Source organism: Dipodomys spectabilis, unplaced genomic scaffold, assembly GCF_019054845.1.
Source record: "Dipodomys spectabilis isolate Male_0828 unplaced genomic scaffold, ASM1905484v1 ptg000042l, whole genome shotgun sequence".
NCBI lineage: Eukaryota > Metazoa > Chordata > Mammalia > Rodentia > Heteromyidae > Dipodomys > Dipodomys spectabilis.
In genome coordinates, this window is record NW_024870719.1 from 1,145,301 (window position 1) to 1,158,389 (window position 13,089).

Genomic DNA, 13,089 nt, shown 5'->3' on the forward strand with positions numbered 1-13,089 from the left:
GCCTGTGCTAAGGACTTGCTGCAAATGACTAAATTATGGTGTTATAATACAACTCACTTTTATAAATTATGACTTAATAATATCATTCATAATATTTGAAAAATAAAGTTCAAGCTTGACCAAATCAAGCTCAGATTAATTTTTCCAGGCCTCCATACTTGTCATTTTGCATTCATCATTTATGTTAGTCCTACCTATGTAACACAAAATCAGTTGGAAAAAGTTTTGGAAAGCTAGGAAATAGGAATTATCAAATGCCTAGTTAATATTGGATTGAGCTTTTGTGTTTTTTTTTTCTACTTAAAACTAACATGAGGTAACGTCTGTTCATTACATTAAAAATATAAATAAATAAATCTCAGTCTTTCCAGAACTTGCCCAGGACTTCCCTGCCCAGGTTGGCTGCAAACCATGATCCTCATATCTCAGCCTCCTGAGTAGCTAGGATTACAGGCATGAGTCATTGGCAGATGACTCAGTATTAGTTTCTGTAATTTATTTTGCTATACAGAATTTAGTGGTAGGAAGTGAGAACTGTAGTCTATTTTACCTGGTCAAGCCTCTTGGGATGGGAGGAGATAGAACTATATGAAATATGGTAGACAACTATTTAGCCAACTGGGCTGCAGCCTCCTCCAACTATACAGCCAGACTTATGAAAGCATTGTAACTCCTCAGAACTCTAGAGTTTTCATGGCTTAAGTAAGAAGATGTTAATAGATAGGTTTTGATCTAATTCTCAAATTTAATGAAATGAAAGCAGCATGAAAAATGTTGAAATTATTAGATAAATGTAAGATGTGATGATGATTGTAACGATGAAGATAGGAGGTGAATATTAATTAGGGTTTTGTCTTCCCACCACCACCATCTATTTTTGAGTTACAGCACCTCCTTTTATACTTCTCTTTGGCCTAAGAGCTTGATGGCAAAGCATCCTGAGCCCCAAGATTGGCAGGCTTCCTGCTCTCAGCCTGATGCTTTCATAGCTCAAGTTCTTTTCCTACTTAAAAGTGATCAAGTTGCAGAGCACTGGTGGCTCACACCTATAATCCTAGCTATTCAGGAGGCTAAGATCTGAGGATTGCGGTTTAAAGCCTGCCAAAGTAAGGAAATCCGAGACTCTTACCTCCAATTAACCATCCAAAAAGCTGGAAGTGGACCTGTGGCTCCCAAGTGATTGAGCCCTAGCTTTGAGCACAAAAGCCCAGGGACAGCACCCAGGCCCTGAATTCAAGCACTAAGACTTACATTAAAAACAATAACAAAAACAAGTGATGAATGACAGAGTAACTCCTCAGAGGACCTTGGCCTTTATAGCTCTAGATGTCACTGCTATAAGGTGATAGATCAAAGCAGACTTTGATCCAAATTCTCACTCTACCGTGGCCACTGACAGTATGTAAAATGGGACAGGGCATATCAATTCAGAAGACTGGTATGAGATTACACACAGTATAGAAAGTATCTGCACATAGTCAGGAGTGGTTAATATTGAAATGATCAAGACCCAAAGCACCTCACCTTTTTGTTATAACTACCCCTGCTCACTGAAGTCAAAGCAATGACACAATGCCAAGTTCTACAGGAACATACATTTCTATGCATCATGCACACTTATGAATTACAAGAGCAGGCAATTCAGAGTGCTTACTTCTCCCCCTCTCTCTTTCCCACCATGATTTCCTGTCTGCTTTCACTGCATTTTCAAATGATGCTAGGGGGGCAGTAAAATGAGTCTTGTTTCTCACCCAGCTCTCTGGACCTATGCCTCCAGTGACATGCTGGGGCAAGGGGATTTATCCAGAATGCATCATGAGTGGAGGCCTCAAGGTCTTAAGAAACAGCATTGCTGGCTGGTTTTAGGATAGAAAACAAACGCCTAAGGAGGTTAAATGACTTGTCCAAGATCACACATCTGGAAAAGAAGAAGATTCTGATCTCAAATTCAGGTCATGATTCCAAACAGCTTGTACTTTGTATAGAAGCATCTGGCTGTAACTACAGTGGACACTATTACAGTGTCTAAGACTCTGGTCAATCAGTATTAGGGTTTGAGGGGTCTTGGTGGTCCATGCCACTGGAGAAGAAAGTCCTCACCATGCCATCATGCAGAATGGCATATTGTGACTTCTTGTGTTGTGCCCTGCTCAGGGCTTGATTCTTGGGAGGAAGTGGGCACAAGTCCAAACAGGTCGGGTGGTAGAAATAGAGGTCTGAGCCTCTTCTCTGCGTGACTGGCTTACATGAATATGCAACAGGCAGCACCCCCAAAAAAACCATACTTTGTATCTCCTACTTGTGCTTGCCATCCTAACAATCAGTAGTCTGTGCCAAAAGGCACACTTTAGTATTAAAGGAAGGCATTAGCTTCTGAGATAGGTGACACAAGATATTTATTAAAGTGCTGTAATTGAACTCCATGTAAAATGAGTGACTTCCTCATAAGTCACTAATCCCCAAACAAAATAACCATCAAGAAATATTAAAACACACATTCTATTAGTTTCATTTAATTTCTTAATTGCTCAAAGTCAGTTTACCCATTTATTGCTGTGTGAAGTGCTTAGAGACAAGGCGTACATTAAAGGGATTATTTCCATGTAATCCCCCCCCTCCCAGAGGGTAGAAGCTGATCGCTGAATCCTGATGTTCTCTCAGTAACAATACAAAAGGGAAGAAATAGGTATTGTCAAATTATGTTGTCAGTGGTCAGGTAACGCAGTCAGAGAATGTGATTTAAGAACAAGAGAACATACAATTTTCAGCAAAAAGTTACAAAAGCCCTTTTTTTTTTTTCAGGAAGAGCTATTAACCAATCTGAGTTTAGCCTCCTCTTTTCCTAGCTCTACCTGTTGGTTGATAGATGTGGAAGATGTGGAGGCTGTTAAGATTATCAAAATGGTGTCTGGGAGTAGATGTGATCATCTTATGGGGACTTAGAGTTCAGTAGGGAATAATTGCTCTGAACATTATACTCTGTGTGATAACTCACCCATTGCTGCCATCATTCTTGGCAGGGTGAAAGGGTACAGATTCGGTGGAATTTGGAAAGATGCTGGATATTCTACAGGAATGGGAAATGAGGTGGGAAGAGGTCTAGGTAAATATCTAGCAAGAAACTTGTAACAAAGTAGAATATTCCAGCAACTTCTATAGACCCTTCCTAGCTGGCCTGAGACCATCTCCAGATGACCGGGAAACCCATTAGTGACCCAGAGAAAGCTTTTCCTTGTCCTATTGCTAACGCACCTCTCCATGCTGTAATACCTACAACCCAAGTGCATTATATTAGGGGCATTACAGCTATTCTTAAAAGGAACATTAGGAAAGTTCAGATGTAAGGGTGGTCCTTATCGGTTGCTGTGCCCCCTCCCAAACAGCCTGCCACCCAGACAGAGGGGCCATGTCTGTCAGCACTAAAATAGGCAAGGCCTCTGTTAAAATAGTTTACAATCTGCCTCTATGTGGGGAGCTAGCCTCATTCAAAGAGTACACAAAACAAAACACTTCTGGAAAAAGAAAAAGAAGCCCTTGAGGAGATCTTGTTCCGTGTTATTTTATTAGATTGAAGGCAAAACAAGCTGATACCACTGGGGAAAAAATGGCTGCATCAGACCCCAGATGACCTCTTTTGCATGGAAAATTCTCCATATGCCTACAGACCTAATGGGTAATCTTTAAAAAAAAAATTATGCCTTTGCATATATTTGGAAGTGGCACTTCTTACAATTAAATTTACATAGAAATAAGAGGTGATGTGTTTTTACACAAAGCCCAACTTCTCCATAAGAAAGCTGTAAAATTCAGTCAATCATCCAGCAAGTCAACCAAACAGGCAAGTCTGTATTTGGTGATGGATGGATAAAACAGCCAGATGAAAGGCAGACTGGCTTTATGTAAACGACAGTGTATAAGGGGGACAAAATTGGGGTGAAACAATTGCTAAATAAATACATTGAGGGGAGGAGAAACAACCACAGGTTTGTTTTTTTTATTTCAGTTTGAATCTTAAAATGTTAGAAGATGAAATCAGAGGCAGCATGGCTGCAGGCAGCTGAGCATGTTTTCATTGCTGCTCAGAATCCAAATCTGAGAAACCTGTGACAAGTCTTTCCCCACCCTTTCTCGTCCCTCTCTAGGTGGAGCTGACAGGCAGCAGCGTCTTTGACTATGTCCACCCGGGAGACCACGTGGAGATGGCAGAGCAGCTGGGCATGAAGCTCCCACCTGGGCGTGGTCTCCTGTCGCAGGGCACCGCTGAGGATGGAGCCAGCTCAGCATCTTCCTCTTCTCAGTCCGAGACCCCTGAGCCAGGTGGGAATTTCAGCCCCAACGTGTGGGTTGGTGGGCAGGACCTTTGCTGAATGAGTGTGCTCCAGGTACCCATGTGAAGAGCCTATAAATAGGTCTCAGGGTATTTAACGATTCCACAGAGCTTTCGGTTCCATGCAGTAATTAAATAAGGAAGAGATTGGAAAATAAGGAGACATTTTAATAAGTATAATCCAGAGATCTAATTTCAGTTGAACAATACACACTGAAGGCACTCTTTAGTTTCTCTTGCAGATTATGAGAGGAAAAGCTTCTCATTTGGAACGTTTGTACTTTGATTATTACCAGGACTCAATGTAATATGTATATTTGTTATTTAGTAAAATCTACAAGAGAAGGGCATTTTAAATGTTAGCTTGTGGAGAATTAAAAGTATTGGGGATTTGCGGAAATCTTGGGTTTTCTTCCCCTCGCCCCCACCCCACCTTTTTTTCCCCTAAAGCATCAGAAGGTACTTGAAAGACGTGAACAGATAAATTAAGGCTAAAAAGAAAACAGAAATGGCTACATTTTCAACTGCCTTTCCACCCTCAGTATTTAATTAGATCAATTGTATGGAGGAATGAACAGAGGTGACATTCCTCATTTGGGATTCATTCCAGGACTCTTATAGACTTTGCATTCAGAATGTTCCCATTTTCATTGTGTTGTACTGATGATAATTTAAGTATTAGGGGAAAATCCATTTATAAATTAAACAAAATGACTTGATATCCATCAGTCCCCTAGTTCATCAAGCTGTTCAAACACAGGGAAGATTGGCTGGTCGGTCTGGGTCTTCCGAGAGCGCTGGTAATTAGATCTGCGAAGGATTTATTCTTTGCTGATTGGGGCTTTAAATTAATTGAAGTTCCACATTTGTGGTTTTGTCCTTTTTGTACTTTTTTAGAGGAGATATTTCATATTCTTGTGTGGTGGAGTGCTTGGCCAAGCAGCAGTGGTTTAAATGTTAATTTTTCTCATGAGAAGTTTAAGATTTTTAATGAATCAAAGACTGATGTGAAGTGCAAAGTTGTATTTGCTTGCTTAGGAAATTATTTTTTACACTCTTCGAAGATGCTTGGAATTTTTTTTACTTCATCTGTTGTTTCAAACAGATTCATATAACACTAAAGCATTTGATTAGAAAGAAAAATGGAACAACTAGTCAAGATTTATTACTAAAATAACTATACTTCCAAGAAAATATGTTTGCTCATGCAGATGAGGAAAAAACATATTTGCCTCTTTGGGAAATAATTTAAATCCTGTTAGAACCTTGTTGAAGTTCCTTGGAGTTTCCAGAACATTCCTTATTCCTTATTCTCAGCATCCTTCATTAGCTTTATGCATTAAAAACTACAAAAAATATTTAAGACTGTTCAAAGGAAAATCATTTTGTTCAGGGGGAAGTCATATTTTTAAGCCATAGCTCACTGCCTGTACTGAGTGGACATGTCAGTGAGATAATTGGAACTGGTTTTCTGTCATTGGAGGGTTCAGATGTGGGCATATTTGAGAAGTAGCATGTGAAAATAGTTTTCAATTCTTTATTCTGGATCAAGCAACCAATGTTGAATCTTCATAATTCAAACATGCAGTATGAAAATTTTAAGGTTAAAAGCCTTGGGAAAGTGGACTCTTTTTGTAGATTTTTACTAATTTTTGGATGTACCGGGGGTTTGAACTCAAGGCCTGGCACCTTCTAGGCTGGGCCATGTGAGCCACATTCCCAGGTCTTTTTCAGGTTGTGTTTCCCATTATACCCAGTGCTGGCATCAAATGTAATCTTCTTCTCTATGCCGCCTAAATAGCTGGGATTACAGCTAGGATTGATCTATACTTGGCCTGTTAGTTGAGCTAGAGTCGCATTAAGATTTTTCAGGAATTATTCTCAAACCACGATCCTCCCAATCTCTGCCTCCTGGGTAGCTGGGATTATAGGCACAGTTTTTATTCAACTTTAGAAGGATCTTTTCAGTCCTATAATCTAAATCCCAACATAGCTATCTTTCTATAACAAAACCAACAGGTCCCTTTTCTACTCTCTGCTGAAACCTGATCCTGGTAGGGAGCTCACTAATGTATAAGGCTACCTCCTTCCATTGCAGTTCAAATAGAATTCACTCCTGATTTGGAACCCAAACCCTATTTTGTCATCCGAGACTACACTGAAGAATACTCCATCTTTTCTATTTTTTTATGTTTTTTATTGTGAAATTACTGTATAGAGGGTTTACAGTTACATGAACAAGGTAATGAGTACATTTTTTTTATCAAGCATTGTTGCCTCCTCCGTTGTTTTTCCCCTACATCCCTTCCCTCCCACTTCCACAACTACCTCCCTTGCCCCTCCTACCCCCGCCTAAATTGTAAAGTTTGTTGTTCAACAGTGTCTTGTACATCTCATTGTTACAATTGGTCAACCTGTATTACTCCATCCTTTCTACCATCGCTATTCGATGGTATGGTCCTAAGAGCCTTACCACCCTACACATCCTACCTGTCTGTGCTTCAGTTTGTTGATGACTCCCTAAATATGTTTCTAGTACAAAGAAGAAAGACTGTCACCTTTCCAGCATTGCTACTGTAATTCAGTTAATGAAGCCTAAGGTTAAATTAGGTCCTAATCGAAACCAGATTACCCTGGCCATTCATACGGGGCTTGATGTCTCTCCAGATCTCTGGTGAGGGTGCCTTGTCATCTGGAAGAACCTCTAAGTTGGTTTTGCCAGGGTATCTGCTAGAGTCAAATGAGCAAATGCAAATAAATATTCAAATACAAGAATCAAGGTAAATTTGTGCCTTTTATAAAGCATGAATAGGCATAAGCCAAGTCCAAGTGCACTACAAAAACTCAGTTCTCACCTATTATTAATTCTAGATAACAGAACACATCTGTATTTCTAAAAAGAGAACTCCTTCAACCATCACCATCCTTCTCACCTTTACTCTTTTAACATTGAAGTATAATTGAAAGGTGCTATAAATTTATGTAGCCTTCCTCTAGCCATCCTAACCAGCAAAATTGAAAAATCTGCTGCCTATATCCCATAACAACTGGGGCTCATTAGCCACACTCACATCAGAGAGGGCTTTCTTCCTTAAGTGTAGCTCTCTCCATTAGAGAGAGTCAAGCTATCTTGGCTTTAGAAGTCTGTAGTATTGGTTAGTTTCAATCTCTGGCTTAAAAAAAAAAGGCAATTAGATTGACTGCTCAAATACTGAAAAGCAGCAGAGGGTGCTACCTTGAACGAAATATCTTCACTAATGCAGATGATCGCTCCAAGGGAATTACTTAAAAAGTTCATGTCAGGCACTACATCCCAAAGCTGCTTATGTTTCTTAAAAGCTGAAAGAATTTTAACAAGATTTCCTAATTCTTAATAACACGAAGGAACATTTTTGAAGACTGTTGTTCATTGCATCATAATCTTTTAAACTCTGATAAAACACTGATTCCTTTTTTTACATACTGGTGTAATTTGGCAGGAAGAGGGATATCGATATACAGTTATTATGAAAATGAAAGGACTAGTAGGTAAGGAAATTTCCAGAAGGCCTGATGTGTTCAGTGTAGCATTACTAAATGACTGGAATCTAAATAACATTTGGCATTATAATAAAAGGAAATAAGTGACTAAACCAGACTAAGAGGCAGTGATACTGAGCTGTAATAGGAATTCTATTTCTTTGAGCTGCCAGCCCTGTGATTGTCTTGTCTTGAATAAGTCTCAAGGTAATGGGGGGAGGGAGATCCTGTTGATGTGGCAGCAAATCGAAATGAATATTTTTTTATATATGCACGTTTATAAATAGTTTAGTAGCTATTTCTCCTATAAAACTCTTAAGTCAAACGTTAGAAAAATAAATCAGTGGCTTTGTTGAAAGGTTCTGAAGAGTCCACTGAGTAGTAGATCTGAACATTTTGGAAAGACTTCATGCCACAATTTCTTCTCTGCCATGGGCTCCAACAGCATGGGGAGTTCCATACCTTCTGAACACACTGTGCAAAAGATTCATCTTATTCCTGTAGATCTGTCTGTATTTTTTCATTACTCTTAATGATTCTGCAATCTTGGGATATTGTGTGTTAACTTCATATTTTTATAAATGTCAATACCTCGTCTTCTAAGTGTTTAGTAAACAGGAAAGGTGATCTTTCAAGAAATCCTGGAGGGAACTGGATTTGTTTTTTACTAGGCTAGGACTTATTTTCCTTGAGTTGTATAGTTTTTACTTGTTCCTAGATTTTTTTCCAATTATAAAATTATTTATACTTGTGAAAAATTCAAAGACTATAACCAAGCAGGAAAAAATAACACCAAACAATACCTACTATCAAGAAAAATGCTATCCATTATGTTATACATACACACATGTGTATTATGTTTTCTTTCTATAGATAGATATGAAGAGATATGTGAGATATGTGTTTATGTGTGTGTGTGTATAGATACACACTATGTTTCTGTCTTCAAGATGAAATTTCCTATCTGTCCCCAATGGCTGCTTCCCACTAGCTAACAATCAGCACCCGCTGTAGGGGCACTGGCAGGAGTGACACACCCCGGCCCTGCTTTAGAGGGAATTCAAGGAGGGCCTGGGCTCCTTGCAGCTTGCTGAATGGGTGTGAGCACACAGGGAGAGAAATCAATAGTGCACTAGGATTTAGACAATTTAGCAAAATGTATGAGACAGGACTTTAAGTAAAGAATAACTATAGTGTGATTAACCCATGGTTGTCTAAAATACAGGTTATCATGTCTTGTCTCAGTGTTCAGGTGGAATCTAGCCTTTTGTTGTTGGTTAAACATACATAGTAGTGTCATCTCTTTGCTTGTTTGCCTAGGTCCTGAATGCTTTAAAGGCAGGAAAAAGTAAAAACTAACTACTCTATGCACTAGTAAATTTTACCAACTCCTGATTCTATAGGAACAGACCAGTTCCTCTAACTTTAAATGATAAAATTAGAGAAACTAGTCACTAAGAATAACAACAACAAAAAAGAATGTAAAAGAATTCCCTGGAGATCAAATGGAATTTTGTTAAAAAAAAAACTGATTGGATATAAAATACACTTGCACATTTATGGATGAATTATTTGCCATCTGGTAAATGGTTGGGATGGATTTTTTTTTTAGATTGGTTCAGGTTTCCTATCAATGAACTGAATTTAGAATCTAAGCAAGAGAAACCATCTTACTAACCTCACAGCCAACCCCAGTCCCCAGACAATGTGACTGTATCTACAGCACTCTCTGCTGTACTGCAAATGTCAAACAGAAGGTGTAATGGATTTAATATTAGTGCTGGCCAAGGTGTTGAGGGAGCTGTTAATAATGTCACTCCAGTTATTGATCTGAAGCCTTTAAAAATCAGAGAAAAGTGAGAGATCCCCTATTGGGGAAAGGCACACAGTGGCTGGTTTTTATTGCTAATATATTTCTACATATAGAGTGGCAACTTTGGAATTATGTTATTGTCACTAATCAGTATGAGGTTTTTAGAGTCATTATATGGTAAGATAGTATCATGAAGCTGTTCTGAATGCCAAGTCTAGAGAATATAAAAAGAGCTTGAATTTTGGGCAATGATTACAACATTCCTACAAGTTGTCAAATGTTAGGAGGTTATTAGTACCAGATTTGTACCTGGTGACAATGTCAGACCCACTGGAAGTACAAACAGCACACCATGGAGTCACAGGGAAGGACTGTACTCTTCTTTTGCCTTAGCACAATGCTGAATACAAACAGTGTAGTGAGTGAAGAGAAATGGATTTTCTTCTGACAATGAGTATACCTTTTTAAGAAACTGCTAATCCTTCTATCTGAATAGTATTTGTATGCAATGAAATTCTCGGTTTCCATCGTCCCCAACTAATAAATGAAATTAAAATGTATAATTTATGTTGAATGTTTATCAAACTGTAAATACACATTTAATTCTGTTCCATATTCATTCAACATAAGCAAAGATAAATCCATCGGATAATGCTCTGCAGTGGTCTCTGATGGATTGAATATGAAATATCTCTGTTGGGGCCAAGGCAGTGATGGAAACAAGTTCACAGTTCTCCAAACCCACCTGAATCCTGTTCTTGGGTGCACACAGGTGTGGCACCTATTAGAAAGCACCCTAAATGAGAGAAATCTTTTCATATTGCTAAGAGATCAGAGTATAAACATAACTTCTACCCAAGACTGTATATCCAAAATTATTTATTCTCATTAAATAGATCATTATTTTGAAATGAAATATAACGAATCCTTTTGCCAATCCTGAATGTGACTCACACAGCAAACAGAAGCCAATACTTGATAGGTATGTGTTGCATGTCTATAATCTCTGAACTGTGGATATGAGGATAGAAAGTTCAAGGTCAGTTATGGAAAGGTAGGAAAGGATAAAAAGAAGGAAGGAAAGAAAAAGCTAATATTCTTTTTAGCAAGATTTTTTTTTTCAAAAGTGCTTTTTCTTTTCAGTGTAAAAAGTAGGCAATTTTAAATTTCACCTTTATCCCCAGCTAAGCTAAACAAAATTGCCTGGAATTTCCACAGAAGGGAAAACTCTTTTCTCCAACTCTCTTCTGGGATTCAAGGTCTGGACACACTTATCACCTTAATTTGTGTATTCGTAGGCTTTGGTCCTTATGAGCGTCTGATGAGGACCCTTGCAAAGCAACCTTGTACTTCTGGAATCTTGCCTGAGGGAGCTAAAGAAAAATAAGATAAAATCGCTTCTTTCTAGTATTAGAGCTCTGCCCTTCCAGGCCAGTTCCCTGAATGCTCAGCTACAGCCTTAGGCATCCTCTGGGATCTAATACCTTGACCCATGAAAATCAGCATTGGCCACTCTCTTAGCTGCAGAGGAGCAGCCTCCCTTTCATTCTCTGAAAAGATGCTGGATCTCAGTGAAGTTCCAAATGCCATTCTAAACCTAACTTTCCCTTCCAAAGTTCAGATCACAGTGGCTGCAACTGTAACAAGTACAGCTTCCATAGAAATTAATATAATTTCCAGGGAAGCAGTTGTTTTGTTCAAATAATAGAAGCAAAAGCCTCTTCCTCTCAAAATACAAAGTAAGGATACACACACTGCATCTCTTGCCATGTGATTTCTTGGGATTCTAGCAGTATGAATACCATCACCAAATGTCCCCCCTCCATATTAGATCTCCTGACACACTGGACTGAAAACCCTTTGTACAATTACTTAATGAAAATTTTTTAAAAAGAAAAAAAAGACCACCAAAACTACCAGCCAGAATAAATAGCTTTTCTTTAGAATACAAAATAGGTTTCCCCAGTTTACATGCAGTATTTTCCCCAAAATTGTTTATTAAGGATTTAGAAAGTCAACTTTTAAACCCAGTATTAACTTTTCTTACATATCTTGCAAGGGGATAATTTTTATTTCCATTTGCCTGTAGTAATAAGAAATATTACTTTTCACTTTCTAAAATGGAATCCAATACAAATTGTTAATGGTGACCTGCTTTACCACCTTTTAAAAAAAATTGGTTGTCTTTGTCACTGGATAATTAAAAATTACAGATTCTATAACCAATGCTTTGAACAAAGCACAAACTATTTGCTATTTAATACATATCACTGCACAGAAATTCCATCCCTGTCCAAATTATACCACTCTGAATTCTTCAGCTGCACTAAACAGCAGACTTACAAAGGACCAGTTACCTCTCATTGACTGAGCCTTGCAGGGGGCACAGATCAGAAGAGGCAGAACTGGCTGGAAACCATTTCCACCCCTAGTGGGCAATTTACTCATGATTGCTTGGGGAAAATACTGGAAATATTGCTTCTGTGTAAACTTTGCAACTTCTTGTTGTCAACTCTTTGCCAAGCAGTTATTTCCAAGTGTAGCTTTAGCAGCAAAGCATTCTCCAGCTACTAGGATAGTGGTGGCATTACTATCCTACTTGGTGTATGCAGAGCCCCAAAATTGCTAATTAAAGAGTTAATTCACATCACATCCTTCTGAGGTAGGTCAGTATGTTATCCCTTGTTCTACAGTTGGGGGTGAGAAAGAGAGTTTTAGAAATTCAAAGTGGCTTATAGTTTTAGAAATTCAAAGTGGCTTATCCCAAGCCATACAGATTACTTTTAGCAGCCAAGATTAAAGCATGTGATACAAGGTTGGAGTATGTGACAAGCCAAACAAATAGATGGAAAAGGAGAAATTGCACACTAGTAGAAACCAAACCATTGGTCTTTTCTCCAAGGAGATCCTGAAGGCCAAAGAAAAGCCTAATTATTTTCATATATTATTTTTTGAAGATGTTTTTATGTCAATAAAATATTAGTCTCAGTCAGGCACTAATGGCATACAACTGTGATACTAGCCACTAAGGAGGCTGAAAACTGAAGATCAAGGTTTGAAGCCAGCCCATACAGGAAAATCCATGAGACGCACCTCTAGTTAACTACCAGAAAGCCAGAATAGGAGTTGTGGCTTAAGTGGTAGGGCACTAGCCTTGAGCAAAAAAGCTAAGGGACAGTGCCCCAATCAATACTGGCACATACATACACACAAGTCATTATTAAAAACAAAAATGTAATCATTTTCCTTGCTTTCATCCCTGCATTGAAACTCCTATGCCATAGAGAACAGAAAGTAACATCTGAATATAAAACACAGGCAAAATTCAACCAGAGTATCTTAATCTGTGTTCACTGTATGCCTCCCTGGCCAGGAGCACAATCAAAATTGTCACTGAGTATGGGACCAGGTCTTGCATGTTTTCTCCAGC

At 38.6% G+C, this 13,089-nt stretch overlaps 1 protein-coding gene across 7 annotated transcripts in view; it reads left to right on the top strand.

Annotated features, from left to right (window-relative positions):
* Nucleotides 1-13,089, top strand: part of Npas3 (neuronal PAS domain protein 3) — an 884,724-nt gene that overhangs the window by 754,527 nt on the left and 117,108 nt on the right. For all 7 annotated transcript variants that reach the window (XM_042677878.1, XM_042677875.1, XM_042677876.1 and 4 more), the window contains one exon: nt 4,143-4,317. In XM_042677878.1, coding sequence (XP_042533812.1) covers nt 4,143-4,317 — 175 coding nt within the window. The remainder of the gene's footprint in view (nt 1-4,142; nt 4,318-13,089) is intronic.